General features: G+C 40.4%; 1 protein-coding gene across 1 annotated transcript in view; it reads right to left on the minus strand.

Annotated features, from left to right (window-relative positions):
• The window catches only part of LOC129831997 (NLR family CARD domain-containing protein 3-like), a 30,064-nt gene extending 11,991 nt beyond the window's left edge, over positions 1-18,073 (minus strand). Inside the window, exon 1 of the mRNA XM_055895700.1 lies at positions 17,154-18,073. Coding sequence (XP_055751675.1) covers positions 17,154-17,494 — 341 coding nt within the window. The 5' untranslated portion in view covers positions 17,495-18,073. The remainder of the gene's footprint in view (positions 1-17,153) is intronic.
• Positions 18,074-23,357: the final 5,284 nt, after the last annotated feature.

Here is a 23,357-nt window from a genome sequence, read left to right on the forward strand (position 1 = left end):
GGTACATATTGTCACGCCCTGACCATAGTAAGCTGTTTATTCTCTGTGTTGGTTGGGTCGTGATAGTGACTTGGATGGGTCATCTAGGTGAATTATATTTCTATGGTGGCCTGATATGGTTCCCAATCAGAGGCAGCTGTTTATCGTTGTCTCTGATTGGGGATCATATTTAGGTAGCCATTTCCCCATTGTGCTTTGTTGTGATCTTGTCTACAGATAGTTGCCTGTGTGCACACCAGTAGCTTCACGTTTCGTTTGTGCTTTATTGTTTTGTTCTATGAGTTTCGATTTATTAAAAATATGTGGAACTCTACTCACGCTGCGCCTTGGTCTACTCATTTCAACGAACGTGACGCATATAAGTGTCTTATATCGGCTAAAAGCTTAAATTCTTGTTAATATAACTGCACTGTCCAATTTACAGTAGCTATTATTGCGTAAAATTGCCATGCTATTGTTTGAGGAGAGCTCCTAACAATAAAACACTTTTTTCACCAAGATAGGTTTGATAAATTCACCTCTGAAGGTGAAACTTACATTCTGGCATCTTGCTCTGATTTATCATTCAAAGGGTCCCAGAGATAACATGAAGTGTTGTTTTGTTAGATAAAATCCTTTTTCATATCCTAAAAAGGTCCATATAGCATGCACGATCGATTTTGTATTTCCACTTGTTCAATTTGCAAAGACTTTAGCTAGCTATGACAATCGGTTTGTATTGCTAGTACACTATGAATTGGGATTATGGTTCATTGTTTGTTCATGTATGGTTCAGACGGACCAGTTCATCACTGGGGGCGAGTTCCCAGTCATGAGCAGTATCTGCAGTGCCCCTGTTCACATGACTCTCTCCTAACACACTCCATACTTTTCTCCTACTATTTATTGGTTTATCCCGCTGCCACTTCACCACTGATTGTATGCATATAACTACCTCATCTATCACCAATATCACTGATATTGTTATTGATATTGTTATTCTACATACTGTATATTATTTTGTTATTTCTCTACTGGCATTGACACTTTCTTTTTTTCTTTATATTGAAACTATCTATTTTTGTTATTGCTGTACTGTTTACACCTTCTGTAGTGACCCACTTAGCAAGATGTGGCTGGGGGTTATAGCATTTCTTTCACATGACCCATCAATTTAGACAAGTGTGTCTGAATAAACGTCATCTAATATTTATAAAATATTTTTATTTGGACACATTCTGTTTATCTGGAATGTTTCCTTATTGTAGGCTACTACTTTTACCACTTTTCATATTAATCTTTAGTACATGACCTCACATGTGAATCCTTAAAGAGATGGGTGGGCTAAGGCTTAAGAGAGTGTGAACAATGCTGAATGGGTGTAGACAAAGAGAGCTCTCCAGTAGGTAAATAAACATTCAAAGGCCATTTTCTCAAAAAGTGGGGTTACAAGTTTATCAATTTTCAAAGCAGAATTACTTTCCAATTGTTCCTCAAATGCAGTGTATGATATACCATTTTGTAGCTCTGAGTCTCAACATTCATCCAATGTAAAAAACACAATAGAACAGTAGAACAGCTAAGTGCGTCGTAAGATGCATTTTTGCCCTCCTGTGTTACTTTATATAGAGAAGATCTCCGCTAAACATAGAATCACATGGTTTATCCTTCTCTCTATGATTGCAGATAACTTCAGAACAACGTTCACTACAAATACAAAGTTGCCAATGTCTTTGCAATGTCTTTACAATTGACGTATACAATTATGCTTAAAATGAAAACCAGGCCTCCCCGGTGGCGCAGTGGTCTAAGTGCCACCAGAGACCACCAGAGACTCTGGGTTCGAGCCCAGACTCTGTCGCAGCCGGCCGCGACCGGGAGGTCCGCATCCGGGTTGGATGCGCTGTGTTAAGAAGCAGTGCGGATTGGTTGGGTTGTGTTATATTTGTGCAAATGGCTTGTTTGAAACTTTCTCCCTTTTAAAATTATTATTTCTAAAACAGGTAATGGAAACAATTCAATGGATATCAATCAGCAAAAAGGCAAGAATATATAAGATTTTGTAAGAATACGTTAAAAGCTATAGCTGCATTGGGCGCAGATGACTGAACTGTGCCCTTATTTGTGTGTGTCTGTGTGTCACGCCCTGACCGTAGATTGCTTTTTATGTTTCTATTTTTGTTTGGTCAGGGTGTGATTTGGGTGGGCATTTTATGTTTTGTATGTCTAGGTTTTGTATTTCTATGTTTTGGCCGGGTATGGTTCTCAATCAGGGACAGCTGTCTATCGTTGTCTCTGATTGGGAATCATACTTAGGTAGCCTGTGTTGCCATCTTAGGTTGTGGGTAGTTAATTTCTGTTTAGTGTTTTTCACCTTGCAGGACTGTTTCGGTTTTTCCCTTTGTTGTTTTTGTTAATTCAGTGTTCAGTTCAACTAATAAAGATGAACACGTATCCCGCTGCATTTTGGTCCGATGATTCCTCTTCTTCCGGCGATGAATGCCGTTACACTGTGTCTGCAGGTATACTGACGAGGAGGCCCACAAAGATAATTGGTATTGGTTTATGAAGCAAAAAAGTTTGGGAACCCCTGGTCTTTGCCATTAAAAGAGTTCCCATTGATCAGTTCCAGACCGTTCTCTACCTGATGTTGCAGAGACTTCTGACATGGTGCGTTATTTTGTAGCTAATATATTTCCTTAGTCTGCTTTTGTCGATTTCAAATTCACTTACTATCCAGAGCAACCACATCACCAGATTAGTATGAACAGTGGGTCGCACTTTCACCATAGCTCAGTGGGGGCCACAGTGGTGAAGGTGAAAAGCTTAAAGTTCCTCGGCATACACTGACAAACTAAAATGGTCAACACAGACATCGTGGTGAAGAAGGCGCAACAGCGCCTCTTCAGCCTTTGGATTGGTGCCTAAGACCCTCAAAAACCTCTACAGATGCACCATTGAGAGCATCCTTTCGGGCTGTATCCCCCGTTACCATCTAGAAGGCGAGTTCAGTACAGGTGCATCAAAGCTGGGACCGAGAGACTGAAAAACAGCTTCTATCTCAAGGCCATTAGACTTTCTCAAGGCCAATAGTCACCATTAGCCGGGTTCCACCCACTACCCTGCCCTGAACTTTAGTCAATACCCTGCCCAGAATCGTTGTCACTGTTACTAGCTGGCTACCACCCGGTTATTCTACCATGCACATTACAGACTTCTGCCCTATGAACATAGTCATGGAAGAGAAAGGGAAAGGTGGACACCTAGTCAGTTTTACATCTGAATCCATTCAACTGAAATTTGTTTTCTGCATTCAACCTCTGAATCACAGAGGTGCAGAGGGCTGCCTTAATTAGGGAAAAGTGGGTTAACTGCCTTGCTCAGAGGCAAATCGACAGATTTTTACCTTGTTGGCTCTAGGATTCAATCCAGAAACATTTTGGTTACTGGCCCTGAGCATGGCAGTTAACCCCATTGTTCCCCGGGCGCTGATGACGTGGATGTCAATTAAGGCAGCCCTCTGTACCTCTCTGATTCAGAGGGGTTGGGTTAAATGCAGAAGACATGTTTCAGTTGAAGGCATTCAGGTGAACAACACTCCAACGCTCCTACCTGCCAGGCCACCTGCCGCACATAACACTGGTCACAGAACAACAAAAAAATTACGCAACATGTAAAGTGTTGGTCCCATGTTTCGTGAGCTTAAATAAAAGATCCCAGAAATGTTCAATACGCACAAAAAGCTTGTTAATCTCAAATGTTGAGCACAAATGTGTTTAAATCCCTGTTAGTCAGCATTTCTCCTTTGCCAACCACCTGACAGGTCTGGCATATCAAGAACCTGATTAAACAGCATGATCATTACACAGGTGCACCTTGTGCTAGGAACAATAAAAGACCACTCTAAAATGTCACACAACACAATGCCTCAGATGTCTCAAGTTTTGAGTGAGCGTGCAATTGGCATCCTCACTGCATCCTCACTGCAGGAATGTCCACCAGAGCTGTTGCAAGAGAATTGATGGTTCCTTTCTCCACCATAAGCTGCCTCCAATGTCGTTTTGGAGAATTTGGCAGTACATCCAACCGGCCTCACAACCACAGACCACGTGTAACCATGCCAGCCCAGGACCTCCACATCTGGCTTCTTCACCTGCTGGATCGTCTGAGACCAGCCACTCCAAAGAAATTCTGCACAAACTGTCAGAAACCGTCTCAGGGAAGCTCATCTGCGTGCTCGTCGTCCTCACCAGGATCTTGACCTGATTGCTGTTCGGCGTCGTAACCGACTTCAGTGGAGTTATGGTATGGGCAGGCATAAACTACAGATAACAAACACAATTGCATTTTATCAATGGCAATTGAATGCACAGAGATACCCGTGACAAGATCATAAGTCCCATTGTCGTGCCATTAATTTGCCGCCCTCACCTCATGTTTCAGCATGATAATGCAAAGTCCCATGTCGCAAGGATCTGTACACAATTCCTAGAAGCTGAAAATGTCCCAGTTCTTCCATGGCCTGCATACTCACCAGACATGTCACTTATTGAGCATGTTTGGGATGCTTTGGCAACTTCGCACAGACATTGAAGAGGAGTGGGACAACATTCCACAGGTCACTAATAAACACCCTGATTAACTCTATGTGAAGGAGATGTGTCACGCTGCATGAGGCAAATGGTCATACCAGATACTGACTGATTTTCTGATCCATGCACCTATTTTTCTTGTATCTGTGACAAACAGATCTGTATTCCCAGTCATGTGAAATCAATAGATTAGGGCTTAATTAATTGATTTCCTTATATGAACTGAAACTCAATAAAATATTTTTTATTATTGCATCAGTTCAGTCTACACTACCGTTCAAATGTTTGTGGTCAGTTAGAAATGTCCTTGTTTTCCATGAAAACATACGTGAAATGAGTTGCAAAATGAATAGGAAATATATTCAAGATGTTGACATGGTTTTAAATAATGATTTTTATTTGAAATAATAATTGTGTCCTTCAAACTTTGCTTTGGTAAAATAATAGTCCATTTGCAGCAGTTACAGCCTTGCAGACCTTTGGCATTCTAGTTGTCAATTTGTTGAGGTAATCTGAAGAGATTTCACCCCATGCTTCCTGAAGCACCTCCCACAAATTGGATTGGCTTGATGGGCACTTCTTACGTACCATACGGTCAAGCTGCTCCCACAACAGCTCAATAGGGTTGAGATCCTATGACTGTGCTGGCCATTCCATTATAGACAGAATACCAGCTGACTGCTTCTTCCCTAAATAGTTCTTGCATAGTTTGGAGCTGTGCTTTGGGCATTGTCCTCTTGTAAGAGGAAATTGGCTCCAATTAAGCACCATCCACAGAGTATTGCATGGAGTTGACAAATGGAGTGACAGCCTTCCTTCTTCAAGATCCCTTTTACCCTGTACAAATCTCCCACTTTACCACCACCAAAGCACCCCCAGACCATCACATTGCCTCCACCATGCTTGACAGATGGTGTCAAGAACTCCTCCAGCACCTTCAACTTAGATTAGTCTGTCCATAACACTTTTGTCCTCTGTCCAGTGTTCTTTTTCCCATCTTTTATTTTTCTTGCTCAGGCTGAGATATGGCTTTTTCTTTGCAACTCTGTCTAGAAGGCCAGCATCCCAGAGTCGCCTCTTCAATGTTGACGTTGAGACTAGTGTTTTGTGGGTACTATTTAATGACGCTGCCAGTTGAGGACTTGTGAGGCGTCTGTTTCTCAAACTAGACACTAATGTACTTGTCCTCTTGTCCTCCTACTCCTCTTTCTATTCTGGTTAGAGCCACTTTGCGCTGTTCTGTGAAGGGAGTAATACACAGCGTTGTACGAGACATTTTGCGCATGGAATAGCCTTCATTTCTCTGTACAAGAATAGATTGACAAGTTTCAGAAGAAAGTTCTTTGTTCCTGCCCATTTTGAGCCTGTAATCGAACCCACAAATGCTGATGCTCCAGATACTCAGCTATTTTAAAGAAGGCCAGTTTTATTGCTTCAGTTTTCAGCTGTGCTAACATAATTGCAAAAAGGTTTTCAAAATGATAAACTTGGATTAGCTAACACATCGTGCCATTGTAACACAGGAGTGATGGTTGCTGATAATGGGCCTCCGTACGCCTATGTAGATATTCCATAAGAAATCTGCCGTTTCCAGCTACAATAGTCATTTACAACATTAACAATGTCTACACTGTATTTCTGATCAATTTGATGTTGTTTTAATGGACAAAAATTGTGCTTTTCTGCCAAAAACAAGGACATTTCTAAGTGATCCCAAACTTTTGAACGGTAGTGTATATACTGGGTTCCCGAGTGGCGCAGCGGTCTAAGGCACTGCATCTCAGTGCTTGAGCCGTCACTACAGACCCCCTGGTTTGAATCCAGGCTGTATCACAACCGGTCGTGATAGGGAGTCCCATAGGGCGGTGCACAATTGGCCCAGCGTCATCCGTGTTTAGCCGGTGTTGGCCGTCATTGTAAATAAGAATTTGTTCTTAACTCACTTGCCTAGTTAAATAAAGGTTACATAAAAATAAATAAAAATATTCTAGTCAAGGCCATCCTATTTAACTATACTGTTCTATTTTTTATTTTATTTTATTTCACCTTTATTTAACCAGGTAGGCAAGTGTATTCTTATGTATTCTATGTATGTATTATGTATGTATCCTATGTATTCTTTGGATATACTACATATGTTATCTATATACTGTCCAGAATTAATCATCCCATCGCACATACAGTAAAAAGTTTAGACACACCTACTCATTCAATTGTTTTTTTTTTGTTTTTTTGAAACTATTTTTCTATATTGTAGAATAATAGTGAACACATCAAAACTATGAAATTACACGTATGGAATCATATAGTAACCAAAAAAGAGTTCAACAAATCTAAATTTATTTTAGATTTTAGATTCTTCAAAGTAGCCACCCTTTGCCTTGATGACAGCTTTGCACATCCTTGGCATTCTCTCAACAAGCTTCACCTGGAATGCTTTTCCAACAGTATTGAAGGAGTTCCCCCATATGCTGAGCACTTGTCGGCTGCTTTTCCTTCACTCTGCGGTCCAACTCATCCCAAACCATCTCAATTGGGTTGAGGTCAGGTGATTGTGGAGGCCAGGTCATCTGATGCAGCACTCCATCACTCTCCTTCTTGGTCAAATAGCCCTTGCACAGCCAGGAGGTGTGTTGGGTCATTGTCCTGTTGAAAAACAAATTATAGTCCCACTAAGCAAAAAAACAGATGGGAAGGTGTATCTCTGCATAATGCTGTGGTAGCCATGCTGGTTAAGAGTGCCTTGAATTATAAATAAATCACTGACAGTGTTACCAGCAAAGCACCCCCACACCATCACACTTCCTCCTCCTTGCTTCACGGTGGGAACCACACATGCGGAGATCATCCGTTCACCTACTCTGCATCTCACAAAGACATGGCGGTTGGAACCAAAAATCTCAAATTTGGACTCATCAGACCAAGGACAGATTTGCACCGGTCTAATGTCCATTGCTCATGTTTCTTGGCCCAAGCAAGTCTCTTCTTATTATTGGTGTCCTTTAGTAATGGTTTCTTTGCAGAAATTCGACCATGAAGGCCTCATTCACTCAGTCTCCTCTGAACAGTTGATGTTGAGATGTGTCTGTTACTTGAACTCTGTGAAGCATTTATTTGAGCTCTAATTTCTGAGGCTGGTAACTCTAATGAACTGATCCTCTGGGTCTTCCTTTCCTGTGGCGGTCCTCATGAGAGCTAGTTTTATCATAGCGCTTGATAGTTTTTGCTACTGCACTTTAAGAAACTTTCAGAGTTTGTGGAATTTTCCGGATTGACTGACCTTCATGTCTTAGAGTAATGATGCACTGTTTTTGCTTATTTGAGCTGGTCTTGCCATAATATGGACTTGGTCTTTTACCAAATAGGGCCATCTTTTGTATACCACCCCTACCTTTTCACAACACAACTGATTGGCTCAAACGCATTAAGAAGGAAAGAAATTCTAAATTAACTTTTAACAATGCACACCTGTTAATGCATTCGAGGTGACTACCTCATGAAGCTAGTTGAATGCCAAGAGTGTGCAAAGCAGTGTCATGACGTTGGCCTGGGGGTAGGTTTATGACAATCATAAATACCTCTTCCCCCCTTTTTCCTCTCTCTACCCTACTGATGTGACTATTGAAAATCCCTTGGTTAACAAGGTGGGGGGAAATGAACCATATTTTGGTAAATCCAACCAGTTGAACATATGCGTTGGTACTTAATGAATATGATGTCAGTTCAGTTGTCATCTGAGACATTCTCATCAATGATAGGATGAAAAACTCTACAGTGGAAAGTCTACACATTATAGTTATCAGATTCACATGGACTTGTTGTGCAATTTAAATGTTTGAATATGAAGTTATTTGTGATGGGATGAAATGTGATATTAGCTTCTAAAATGTGACAATTGGGTTTTCATGAGTGAATTAGGCCCGACTCAGTGGCCCGCCCACGTGAAGAGACATTGGTTATAAAAGTATGAAAACACACTTTTCTCCCTCCACTATGTAAGCCCTTGACGAAAATGTAACCTCCTGTTCCGGGAACATTAGGATGACGATCCGATGTCAGAAGGGTTCAGATAACAACTACAGAATGAAGCCAACCTCAGCGTGAGCTTTGGTGGCGAATGGTATGAACTTTGAACTCTTATTCACTACAGAAGTGATACCTCCTAGCCGTTGAGTTAACAACAGCAGCTGCAAACGTTGGCTGGGAAAGACGGACAGAGTATCTCGTCTACCACACAATGACGACACAACAACGTATCCCGTTCACCACCAGAGACACTCTTCAAAGGACAAAGGACTGTTGGGCAACACGGCCATCCATCTACCACCAACCTATTGAGGTGCAGCTCGGACTAAATATTTATTGCATTTTCCTTTTCCAAATGGGCGGTAATTTAGAATGCATAAGATTCTGTATTTACGATAGAGTAGTTGCCTCCGCCCGCTAGACATCGCTTCTCCCTTTGTTCCTCAGTCTTCCCGCACTTTCACTCAAACCCAACCCCCCTTTTCTTTGTGTAACCAGCTGTTATATCTGTTCTGTCCGCTAGGGACGTTTTCCTTTATGACATCATTTGTAATCAAGGTAATCAAGGTATGATATATGTAATTCTGTGGGATTAGTTAGGTATTTAGTAAATAAATAATTAAACCCAATTTTGTATTGCTGATTCAACTTGTTAGCCAGGGTTCGTGAAGATAACCAAGAATTTACAACTTTCAGATGAGACTGAAATAAGGTGATGATTAATATTGACTGCTATTGATGTAAAATATTACTAAATCTTTAAGAGTTTAATCGGAAGATAACAGCTCTATAAATATTATTTCGTGGTGCCCCGACTCTAGTTAATTACATTTACATGATTAGCTCAATCAGGTAATATTAATTACAGAGAAAGGATTTTATAGAATTGCATGTCATATCACTTAATCCGGCATAGCCAAAGACACGACAGCAGTAATCAAGATAAAGGGTGGCTACATTGAAGAATCTCAAATATAAAATATGTATTTATTTGTTTAACACTTATTTAGTTACTACATGATTCCATATGTGTTATTTCATAGTTTTGACGTCTTCACTATTATTCTACAATGCATAAAATAGTAAAAATGAAGAAAATCCTTGAATGAGTAGGTGTGTCCAAACTTTTGACTGGTATTCTAATCAAAGGAGAGACTTTTAGATTTCTTCAAAACAATTAACTTTATTAGTTATTACTGCAGTAATGGAACGTTAACAAACACCCAATGGTGTAGACTTAAAGCCCAAATAAACAGTATTCGGTTACAACTCTTTATAGTCTTCCTGACAAAGAACATATACGTTGAAATTCTACTAAAGGTACAATGTGCTCTCATGCCAAAAACATGAAGATTTACATGGTGCATAATATCTGAGAGGACATCTAGTTAATTTACTGCTTGCTTATACAAAAGTACTAATGCAAAATAGAATACCAAATCCTTTCCTTAAATAAACTGGAGATTGGGTCTCCCTGGCACCGACAGACAAGCACACAGACACTAATCATGGATTGTAATGCAATGCAGTCTTTAGGTTATCACCAAACCATCGTCAATCTACTTGTCAGCGTTAAATCTCAGGCTTCACTCCACACACAGACACATGAAAATTCCAACAATCCTATTCTGTTGCATCTAAGAAAAACAGACAATGAGAGTACTAATATAGGATTACCTTCTAATATAAGAGTAATGTGATTAACAAAATGTTGTAATTCCATGACAGTCTGTACATACACATACAGTGTATTTGAAAAGTATTCAGACCCCTTGACTTTTTTCCACATGTTGTTACGTTACAGCACTCCACCAATCAGGCCTTTATGGTAGAGTGGTCAGACGGAAACCCCTCTTTAATTAAAGGCACATGACAGGCCGCTTAGAGTTTGCCAAAAGACACCTAAAGGACTCTCAGACCATGAGAAACAAGATTCTCTGGTCTGATGAAACCAAGATTGAACTCTTTGGCCTGAATGCCAAGCATCACGTCTGGAGGAAACCTGGCATGTTGGTGGCAGCATCAGGGACTGGGAGACTAGTCAGGATCGAGGGAAAGATGAACGGAGCAAAGTACAGCGAGATCCTTGATAAAATCCTGCTCCAGAGCACTCAGGTCCTCAGACTGGGATGAAGGTTCACCTTCCAGTAGGACAATGACCCTAAGCACAGAGCCAACACAAGGCAGGAGTCGCTTCGGAACAAGTCTCTGAATGTCCTTGAGTGGCCCAGCCAGAGCACAGACTTGAACCCAATAGAACATCTCTGGAGAGACATGAAAATAGCTGTGCAGCGACGATCCCCATCCAACCTGACAGAGCATGAGAGGCTCTGCAGAGAAGAATGGGAGAAACTCTGCAAAATACAGGGTGTGCCAAACTTGTAGCATCATACCCAAGAAGATTCTAGGCTGTTATCACTGCCAAAGGTGATTCAACAAAGTACAGAGCAGTTTGCAATGTGCTGTTCTTGCTTTGTCATTATTGGGTATTGTGTGTAAATTGAAAAATATATATTATCAATTTTAGAATAAAATTGAAGTTTGAAGTTACTTCACATTTGACACTCCATTGTCTCTGAAACGGAAGATAATTGAACTAGGATACTTTGTCACTAGATAAAACAGATACTACTACAAAGCCTGATTTCGGTCTTAACCCATCTTTGACCAAATGTGTAGCAGCAGTTTGCAATTGTACGCCAGAATAGCTGTGCACATAATCCTAATTCCTCTTTATGGACTACATTTGAACATTGTCTTCTTATAAGGTGTGAACTGGTATGGTCAGCTTGAATTTTAACAATGCTGGTTATAAATCTTGTTGACATTCATCCAAAGACACCTTGACTTGCACTACCCTTTCACTGCAGAAAATGTTTCTCATGAAATCATGTGACTTCTAGTTAGAGAAAAGGATTCCTGTAAACGCGGCCTGCTACAAGCAGGAACCACCTTATGGACGAACCAGAAATGTGACATATCTGTTTGATAGTAACCCTGAATGATGAATGTGTGAACTATCTTGTCATCTTTTCGGCTAAGCACATTGGAACATTCTAGTCTTTAAGGACATGAACTGGCAAAACAGGTTTAAGCAAAGTATGGTGTCATTGTTTTCAGGAAGGTGTCCCATGGCGATAGGAGGGACAGAAGGCAGACTAAGGGCAAGAGCAGCCACCTGAACTACTGCTCTACAAAGGCAAAGAGCAGTCCACACAAACAGTGAATCTGAGAAAAATGGCTTTAAAGTTTTGCTCTCCATGCATATTAACCATGACCAATGACCTGACCTATGACCCCTAAAAAATGGATACTGCACTCTGCCTTTGTAGGACCTTAAACAGCTATATGGGAAATGCAAAAGCAAAGTGCAGCATCTAGAAATCTAAATGTGTTGGTTTTCTGTTTGATGGAAACAGTTTGAGAGTTCCAACCACATTCAACTGTATTTAATTTAATTTAAATGTAACCTTTATTTAATTAGGGCAAGTCAGTTAAGAACAAATTCTTATTTACAATGACAGCCTACTCCTGCCAAACAAATGACGCTGGGCCAATTGTGCGCCGCCCTATGGGACTCCCAATCACGGCCGGATGTGATACAGCCTGGATTTGAATCAGGGACTGTAGTGATGCCTCTTGCACTGAGATGCAGTGCCTTGGACCGCTGCTCCACTCGGGAGCCACTAATGGTGTTATGTAGTTTTGTTTTCCTGTTTTGAATGTTGTGTTGTAGTAGGCCTAACACTCAACCATTTTTTGGCCATGAGGTTATTTCATCACAGAGAATGTTTATACTTTGAACAGATATTTGACTTTGTTTTACTATCAATTCTGTCATTATTTAACAATTTTAGCTAGTATTTATATATATTGTTTGCCCTCTTTTTTACCATTATCTGGGTATTTGCGTTTCAATATAAGTTCAACCATTGTGCCATGTTTATTCTGGTGATAACTGTCACTGGCTGTCTCATGGAGAGTGAGGGAGGGTGTCATGGTCGGGATGGCCTGAACTCAGAGTCTGATTGAATAACAAGGAAAACCTCAGTAACTGGAGTAAAACATGGTGGAACAAAGCCAGCTGGCAGTAACTTCACTGACTGCTGTTTCCTTGGTTTTTACTGTAATTTGGTAGTTTGACTCTCCATTTCCTCTGAAACAGAAGGCAATTGAACCAGGACACTTTGTCCCAAGATAAAACATATACCACAAAGCTTGATTTTGGTCTTGGCCAAACTTGAGTTTGAAGATAGAGGAAGCAACATCTCAAAAAAATAAACAAAAAATAATTGCCTTTATAATAAAGTATTGCATGTATCTATCAATGCATTTGCAGACTAATGTAAAATAGCCTCCTATTCCTAAAGTGAATAGTAAAATGGACAGTAATACGTTAATAACATGACTGACTATATATATAGTTAATAGTAGGTTGGATAGTAATAAGTGAATAATATAACTGACCATATATATAGTTAACAGTAGATTGGATAGTAATAAGTGAATAATATAACTGACTATATATATATAGTAAATTGTAGATTGGATAGTAATAAGTGAATAATATAACTGACTATATATATATATTAAATTGTAGATTGGATAGTAATAAGTTAATAATATAACTGACCATGTATATAGTTAACAGTAGATTGGATAGTAATAAGTTAATAATATAACTGACCATATATACATAGTTAAAAGTAGATTGGATAGTAATAAGTTAATAATATAACTGACTACAAATATTGTTAATAGTAGATTGGATCGTAATATTTTTTATTTAACCTTTATTTAACTAGGCAAGTAATTAGTCAGGTTAATAATATAACTGACTCACTGTTCACATAAAATACCTGCTTTTCTTCTCCTTTCCTTGCACACATCCAGCGCTCAGCCCAGCTAGATGGACATTTTTTTGGAGGATATGAAAATATCTGACGAAAGTGTGGCCTTTTATGAACATATTACATGCAATTCTATGACACCTTACTCTCCATGACTGGAGATAACAGCATAATCTTTAATACCACAACAATGACAGGGTAGCAGCTACTACTGATGACTGACAAACAAAGATAATTAAAAACGACCATGTCTTGAATGCAACCACCTAATCAAGGCCTGTGAAAAGCGGAGAGACATATAGTCCTAAAACACTTTACAGGAGCAGGACTCACCCAATGATAAAGACAGCACTCACTGGGGCTGATGCTCTCTGCTATATAGTGATTATAAAGACATCACTCACTGGGGCTGATGCTCTCTGCTATATAGTGATTATAAAGACATCACTCACTGGGGCTGATGCTCTCTGATATATAGTGATTATAAAGACAGCACTCACTGGGGCTGATGCTCTCTGATATATAGTGATTATAAAGACATCACTCACTGGGGCTGATGCTATCTGCTATATAGTGATTATAAAGACAGCACTCACTGGGGCTGATGCTCTCTGATATATAGTGATTATAAAGACATCACTCACTGGGGCTGATGCTCTCTGCTATATAGTGATGATAAAGACATCACTCACTGGGGCTGATGCTATCTGCTATATAGTGATTATAAAGACATCACTCACTGGGGCTGATGTTCTCTGCTATATAGTGATTATAAAGACAGCACTCACTGGGGCTGATGCTCTCTGATATATAGTGATTATAAAGACATCACTCACTGGGGCTGATGCTCTCTGCTATATAGTGATGATAAAGACATCACTCACTGGGGCTGATGCTATCTGCTATATAGTGATTATAAAGACAGCACTCACTGGGGCTGATGCTCTCTGCTATATAGTGATTATAAAGACATCACTCACTGGGGCTGATGCTCTCTGCTATATAGTGATTATAAAGACATCACTCACTGGGGCTGATGCTCTCTGCTATATAGTGATTATAAAGACATCACTCACTGGGGCTGATGCTCTCTGCTATATAGTGATTATAAAGACAGCACTCACTGGGGCTGATGCTCTCTGCTATATAGTGATTATAAAGACAGCACTCACGGGCTGATGCTCTCTGCTATATAGTGATTATAACGACAGCACTCACTGGGGCTGATGCTCTCTGATATATAGTGATTATAAAGACAGCACTCACGGGCTGATGCTCTCTGATATATAGTGATTATAAAGACAGCACTCACTGGGGCTGATGCTCTCTGATATATAGTGATTATAAATACAGTACTCACTGGGGCTGATGCTCTCTGCTATATAGTGATTATAAAGACAGCACTCACTGGGGCTGATGCTCTCTGCTATATAGTGATTATAAAGATATCACTCACTGGGGCTGATGCTCTCTGCTATATAGTGATTATAAAGACATCACTCACTGGGGCTGATGCTCTCTGCTATATAGTGATTATAAAGACAGCACTCACTGGGGCTGATGCTCTCTGCTATATAGTGATTATAAAGACATCACTCACTGGGGCTGATGCTCTCTGATATATAGTGATTATAAAGACAGCACTCACTGGGGCTGATGCTCTCTGCTATATAGTGATTATAAAGACATCACTCACTGGGGCTGATGCTCTCTGCTATATAGTGCCAATAAGATACTACTGTTCACTCAATAGCCTATTGCGAGATGAGGATTTTGATTACCTAAAGACAGGTTAGTTGTTTCTATGTCTCCTCTCGTTTGTGTTTACCAGTGATTGTAGACTATTCTGAAATATTGCGATAGGCCATTTTAAGATGCTTTTCACTGACAGCCGCAAATCAAAATTCAGCTATTTGATATGCTGAGAGCACCGTTCAAATGACGTGCTTCCAGTCTGCCTGTCAGAATACATTCTTCCCTCTTATGGTTCTTGCAACTTGAATGTGCCTGGAGAGGAATATTTCACAACAACAAGCCAACTAGGTGGAAAGTTTTAAGTTCCTCGGTGTACACATCACGGACAAACTGAATTGATCCACCCACACAGACAGCGTTGTGAAGAAGGCGCAGCAGCGCCTCTTCAACCTCAGGAGGCTGAAGAAATTCGGCTTGTCACCAAAAGCACTCACAAACTTCTACAGATGCACAATCGAGAGCATCCTGTCGGGCTGTATCACCGCCTGGTACGGCAACTGCTCCGCACACAACCGTAAGGCTCTCCAGAGGGTAGTGAGGTCGGCAGAACGCATCACCCGGGGCAAACTACCTGCCCTCCAGGACACCTACACCACCCGATGTCACAGGAAGGCCATAAAGATCATCAAGAACAACAACCACCCAAGCCACTACCTGTTCACCCCGCTATCATCCAGAAGGCGAGGTCAGTACAGGTGCATCCAAGCAGGGACCGAGAGACTGAAAAACAGCTTCTATCTCAAGGCCATCAGACTGTTAAACAGCCACCACTAACATTTAGCGGCCGCTGCCAACAAACTGACTCAGCTCCAGCCACCTTAAAAATGGGAATTGATGGAAATTATGTAAAAATGTACCACCAGCCACTTTAAACAATGCCACCTAATATAATGTTTACATACCCTACATTACACATCTCTTATGTATATGTATATACTGTACTCTATATCATCTACTGCATCTTGCCATCTTATGTAATACATGGACCACTAGCCACTTTAAACTATGCCACTTTATGTTTACATACCCTACAGTACTCATCTCATAGGTATATACCGTACTCTATACCATCTACTGCACCTTGCCTATGCCGTCTGTACCATCACTCATTCATATATCTTTATGTACATATTCTTTATCCCTTTACACTTGCGTGTATAAGGTAGTAGTTGCGGAATTGTTAGGTTAGATTACTTGTTGTTATTACTGCATTGTCGGAACTAGAAGCACAAGCATTTCGCTACACTCGCATTAACATCTGCTAACCATGTGTATGTGACTAATAAATTTGATTTGATTTGATTTGACTAGGTAAATAGGTGAACTCTTCCACTTTGGGGATGTCCAAAAATAGTACCACTGAGATGAAAAAAAAAATCAGCTAATTATAAATGTTAAGGAAAGATTTGAATGGACAAAGCTGATCTGAGAGCAGCGCTCCCTTTCTTTCCATCCTATCAGTATCAACACATACTCCAAGACGCACTTAGCGACCGTTTTCTCTGCGTGGTGTTTTAGGAAACTGCATGTTATGTCTTCGGCCATTGTAGGGAAGATACATCTTTAAAATACTCCTCGTACGCCTAAATTCCATCACTATCGGAAACCAGACCCAGAGAGTTAGTGTACAGTTGGTGTATCTTAATTTGATCATCCTGTATTTGCAGGAATTTTCCTGCACGGCAGGAAATGCAAACTTGTAATTTATTTGAGGTTTAAAAAGTCTTCTAAAGTTTGTAATGTCCATTTTAAAATGTCAGAATGAATTTGCCCTGATGAAAATGTTTTATACACATCTAAAATCTATACATAAAAAATCTGGGAAAGGTATTATTGAAGCTACCCGCCCATAAATAATAATTTCTGATGAAAAAAAATGTGAATTTTTTATGCGATATAGCATTTTGGAAATAAAACCTTCATAAATTCTTAAAGAAAATGTTTATCTCACCTCTTAGCTTTGGTGTCTTGTTCCCCAGAGAGACCCATTTCAGCAGGGCCCCCCTCCTCTCTCTCCCCAGAGAGACCCATTTCAGCAGGGCCCCCCTCCTCTCTCTCCCCAGAGAGACCCATTTCAGAGGCAGGGCCTCCCTCCTCTCTCTCCACCGAGATACCCATTTCAGCAGGGCCCCCCTCCTCTCTCTCACCAAAGAGACCCATTTCAGAGGCAGGGACCCCCTCCTCTCTCTCCCCAGAGAGACTCATTTTAGAGCACTGACCCCTAAACAGAGAATGTTGGTTGAGGTTAAAACAGTGACAACAAATTCTTGATTGTAAATTGTTCTCTTTCATTCATAAAATTCCAAAAACATTTACTAACAGAAACATCCAAACTGTCAGGTGATTTAATGAGATCATATGAACATTGCTACATTCCCCAACAATAAATAAATCAAAGAGTCACCAACAACAACCTAGACGAAACAGGTGGAGTTTTAGGAAGGGTGTCCAGTAGTGTCCAGCAGAGGAAATGGAGAATAATATCTAGACTAAGAGTGTAAGTAGTGTCCAGCAGAGAAAATGGAGGAGAATATCGAGACTAAGACTATAAGTAATGTCCAGCAGAGGCTGATGTTTTGAGGCTGATGTTTTAAACTTTTTAAACTAATTTTTACATATTAACAAAACAATTAAGATTCATAATTTGATAATTACCCATAACTACGAGAGCCATTCATTTACAATGACTGTTTGAGAATGGGGAAAAATAGGCCATCTCAAGATTGAATACAAGTGTGCAATGAATTCAGGATAGCTTCCTCTGCCATGTGGCTCTAAGCCTTGAGCTATCTGTCCACCTACTATGAAGGTGAAATTGCGACACTGAACAAAAATATAAACTCAACATGTAAAGTGTTGGTCTCATGTTTCATGAGCTAAAATTAAAGATCCCAGAAATGTGCCACAAGCACAAAAAGCTTATTTCTCACATTTTACGCACATATTTGTTTACATCCCTGTTAGTGAGTATTTATCCTTGATAAATGATCAGAGAGCAGCGTTGGCTTTCTTACATCCTATCAGTATCGACACAAGCCTCAACGATCCACTTTCTAAATGTTCTCTCTGCATGGTGTTTTGGGAAACGTTATTTCTTCGGTCGTTGTAGGAAAGATGCATCTTTAAAACATACATTTTTATCTCTATCAGGAAACCGGGCCCAGGTTGGTCAGCATGATATAGGATCAAATCTCAAACCTACTCTGTCTATTGAATGTCTGACGGCAACCTAACTTCATAACTTTATAATAGTTTGTATATGTAGTCCAGAACTACCAGTATGCCCATCTTTCCTTCAAATCAACACATGTATCTGACTTCTAATGTTGAAGAGAAATGTGCGCCACAGTTTTAACAGCCATTTTGTAACTGAGTAGGGTAAACACTTACTTTCACTTTCATATGAGGAAATCACGAAACTTCTGACAGTCACTGGTGCAGCCGCCCACTTGGTGGGAATTGTAACATGGCTCACACTGCCCCCTCTGAACGAGAAGGCACATCCCCATGCTTCGACTACTCTGGCCCCTCACATGTCCAGTCATTCTGATGGCCTCACAGCCGCCATACCACTTCTGACACCAATGTAGCAAGTGAACCCGGGTTGGTGGTGTGAAAGGCAAACACACTAGCTTGCATCATAGTACACCCCCCAGGCTACGCTCAGGTTTCAGCATCAGGCAGGCATCAACAAACCGAGTCATAGGCTACTACCTGGGTCGTATTCATTAGTTTACACCGCAGCCACAAGTTTTGCAATGTTGTATAAACGATTTGCTCCAAACGCCGTACAAGGTGACCCAAACGGTTTCCGTTGCCAAACGTTTTGCTACGGTGGACACTAATGAACACACACAACCTGTTTTGAGGAAGTATAAGTTGCTGTTAGTCTTTCCACAATATTTATTTGTCTCTCTTTCACACAAAATACCTTCCTGAGTGAAAAGAGTTAACAGTAGATTAGAAAGAGAAAATGTTTGCTTGTTGTTTGTTGTGTTTTAAGTCTGTTTGGAGAAGACAATCCTATAGGCCTATGATACAGTAGGAGATCACCCTGGGAAACACAGATGGGCATGGAACGAATTCACCCCCCGCATCAAATTTACATCAAATACATTTTAAGGAGAGTAGGACTATTATAACAGTCTGTCTACCAATAATATCATCAACTATATTAATACACATAACAATATCAACTATATGAAAACACATAACAATATAATCAACTATATTAATACACATAACAATATCATCAACTATATTAATACACATAACAATATAATCAACTATATTAATACACATAACAATATAATCAACTATATTAATACACATAACAACATCATCAACTATATGAATACACATAACAACATCATCAACTATATGAATACACATAACAATATCATCAACTATATGAATACACATAACAATATCATCAACTATATGAATACACATAACAATATAATCAACTATATTAATACACATAACAATATCATCAACTATATGAATACACATAACAATATAATCAACTATATTAATACACATAACAATATCATCAACTATATTAATACACATAACAATATCATCAACTATATTAATACACATAACAATCGTCGTCTTACCTTTTATCTCTCTCTCAACAGAAGCAGAGTCTGGAAGGATCATTCGGTCATAGAAAGTTACCTTTGTTTGCTCAACTAATTTACATATCAGGTTCTGCCTGTTCTCCCTCTCTCTCTCTCACACACACACACACACACACACACACACACACACACACACACACACACACACACACACACACACACACACACACACACACACACACACACACACACACACACACACACACACACACACACACACACACACACACACACACACACACACACACACACACACACACACACACACACAGCCAACCAATGGAACAAAGAAATAATTTGCTAAATAAATCAGACATGTACAGAAACATACCCTGGACTCAAAAGTTGTAGACAGCATAAAGTACAAGAACAGTATTCAGTAAACACTCTATGAATGTCTCGCCAAGACCTTGCTTCCCTTCCTTGAGTACAACAACAAATCCATGATAGAGGTGACTTATGTAATCATGCCATGTAGTGGGCTAGTCATTACAAATCAGTAAGGACCATTGGCATGTATTCATGGAGGCCAAGGGAAGCCTGGCTTCCCCCCCAAAAAATGTACCAATAATAATTTTAAAAAACATATTTTATCTCTCTGTGTTTCATAGGTTTCCTTCAATTCTCAAGAGGCTGAATGTATCTCACATGAGAAAGCATCCGAGCGAACGAAACAGTGCACATCTGTCTCTCTACGTGTAGGCCGTTTAACTGATGCTGTCTGGTCCAAATGAGTACGACATTGTTGCCCCCCGTATCATTGAAGGCAAGGGAAGCCAGCAGGGATCTGACCTCCCTTGACAAAAAAAAATTAAAAAAAATGTGTCAATCAGCATTGAGCTAAATTGAGCGAACTCAACTTAGATGGTCCTGGTGCATTAAAAAAAGTTTCAAGGGAAGCAAGCTTGGATTTGGCATCACTCCTATCAAATCCCATTGAGAGCGTACGTCACTGACAGAAAAACTTGAATTGTTGCATCTCGTTGTATTGTTGTCCTCCGATGGTGTCACGTTCTGACCATAGTTCTTGTGTGTTTTGCTTGTTTTAGTGTTGGTCAGGACGTGAGCTGGGTGGGCATTCTATGTTGTGTGTCTAGTTTGTCTGTTTCTATGTTTGGCCTAATATGGTTCCCAATCAGAGGCAGGTGTTTTGTGTTGTCTCTGATTGGGAATCATATTTAGGTGGTTTGTTGTGTGTTGGGATTTTGTGGGTGGTTGTTTCCTGTCTTTGTGTTTCTCTGCACCAGCTAGGACTGTATCGGTTTGCCACATTTATTATTTTTGTTATTTGTAAGTGTTCAGAGTTACGTAATTAAACATGTTGAGCACTGGCTACGCTGTGTGTTGGTCCGATCCCTGCTACACCTCCTCTTCTCGTGAAGAGGAGGAAGGCTGCCGTTACAGATGGCTAGCTAGCCAGCTAGTTAAAATTGTCCCTTTCCTAAATTAGCAATGGATGGAGATAGGGATTTGGACTTGTGGTTTTTCTTAATTCTCCCTACTGGCCAATGATTATAATGGCGATCCAACCATTAATTGATACATTGTTGTGCCCCTGGCCTGAGGATGGAAGTTCAGTATGTAGATGTAGAAGGCTAATGTTAAATAGCTAACTTTGACAATGAATGGAAGTTAGGCTAGCAAACAAGGATGTTAGCCGTGCACTGTATGACAGCTTGATAGATTGTTTCATCAACATGAAAGAGAGCAGGATGGCATTGGCATTTCTCTACAAGTAGGGTGAGTCAACATGTTTTTCTAATTGCACGCACACACGCACGCAGAAATTAGAACCATGGACAGCCACAAAATATTTAGCTTATGTTGATTGGACTAAATTGTTTTGGTATCTGTTAGTTGTCACTGTATTAGACTAAGCAGAGGTGATTTGATGATGTTGAAATGTTGAAGTTGATAGTGGAGGCAGCTTCTGTTTTCTTTGCGACTTGCGTTAACTCTCTGTGATTTTAAATCAATAGTTGTTTAGTGGTCAATGTCGGAAACATTAACTTGCTTGGCCATGCTGTAGGTCATGTAATTGTCTGTTACTGTACAAGCAATATGCTTTGTGGACTTCACCGGAGAGAGATTGCTATACGGTTTTGTGATAAAACAAAGGTGTGGCTTAATTTTTTCTGCCACTGTGTCTTATTGTCTTGGCCTTAGGCCTATATATCATGGTCACAAGGCATATGAATTAACAGGTTATAGATTAGATCAAACAACGCAATTATCACAACGCATAGGTTGTAAAATAGCTTTTTTTGTGTGGGGGGGGGGGGGGGGGGGGGGGTTGGGTAAGGACGGACATGGTAACATCAAGTTGTCTAATATTATTTGCTTTGACGTTCGGTCTTTGCTTTGATGTTCGATCTTCCTTTAAATATTTAGGGAAAGTAATGGCAGAATCATTGTGGTGGCAGAATCATGTTATGGGTATGCTTGTCATCGGCAGGGGAATCGGGAGGGACTGGGTGAGTTTGAAAAGAGGTGTTGAGTTCCTGAGTGGTCTAGTCTCAGTCCTGACTTAAATTGGCATGAAAATGTAGTCTAGAGGGCCTCCAGAGTGGCAAAGCGGCCTAAGGCAATGCATAGCTACAGATCCTGGTTCGATAACGGGCTGTGTCTCAGCTGGCCGTGACCGGGAGACACATGAGGCCCATCATCGTTTAGGTTAGGGGAGAGTTTGGCCGGTCAGGATGTCCTTGTCCCATCATGCCCTAGCGACTCCTGTGGCGGGCCGGGCGCATGTTTCCTCCGACACATTGGTGTGGCTGGCTTCCGGGTTAAGCTTGCATTGTGTCAAGAAGCAGTGCGGCTTGTAGAATGTAGCCAAGTGGGCCATAATTGGACCTGTATCATGAATGTTGGCAATCAAAATGAACAGAAATAAGATGTTAATCTCAACTTCTCTTTTACCAGAACAAAGGTGTTTCAGAGAAAAGTGTTCATGTTGCTGTGACGGTATGTAAAATGTAAAAATGTAAAAATAATGTATATAAAAAAAAAAATGTTAAGGAAATAATTCTGATAAAACACATTTTAAATGAAAAGTAGACACTTGTCATAAACCATCAGCCTACATCTCTGTTAAGCTCTTCCCGAGCATGGTTCCAGTCTCTCCAGGGGTAGCAACTCCTCTCTCTCCAGGGGTAGCAGCTCCTCTCTCCACTAAGCCCACAGCCAGTTGGGGGGTCCAGGAAGGAATTTAAACAGCTAAATCCATGAATTTGGTGCACTTTGGGATACATTTTCCAGAGATTCGAACATTGAGAGATTAGATATTTTTCAGGTCATTCCCACCTGCCACAGCAGACACTGTCAGTACTCAATTACAGTTGCTACTGTGTGTCTCTCTACTCTGGAACACTCTACTCTGGAACAGTCTCTACTCTGGAACACTCTCTACTCTCTCTCTACTCTGGAACACTCTCTACTCTGGAACACTCTCTACTCTGGAACACTCTCTACTCTGGAACACTCTCTACTCTGGAACACTCTACTCTGGAACA

This window comes from Salvelinus fontinalis, chromosome 2, assembly GCF_029448725.1.
Source record: "Salvelinus fontinalis isolate EN_2023a chromosome 2, ASM2944872v1, whole genome shotgun sequence".
Lineage (NCBI taxonomy): Eukaryota > Metazoa > Chordata > Actinopteri > Salmoniformes > Salmonidae > Salvelinus > Salvelinus fontinalis.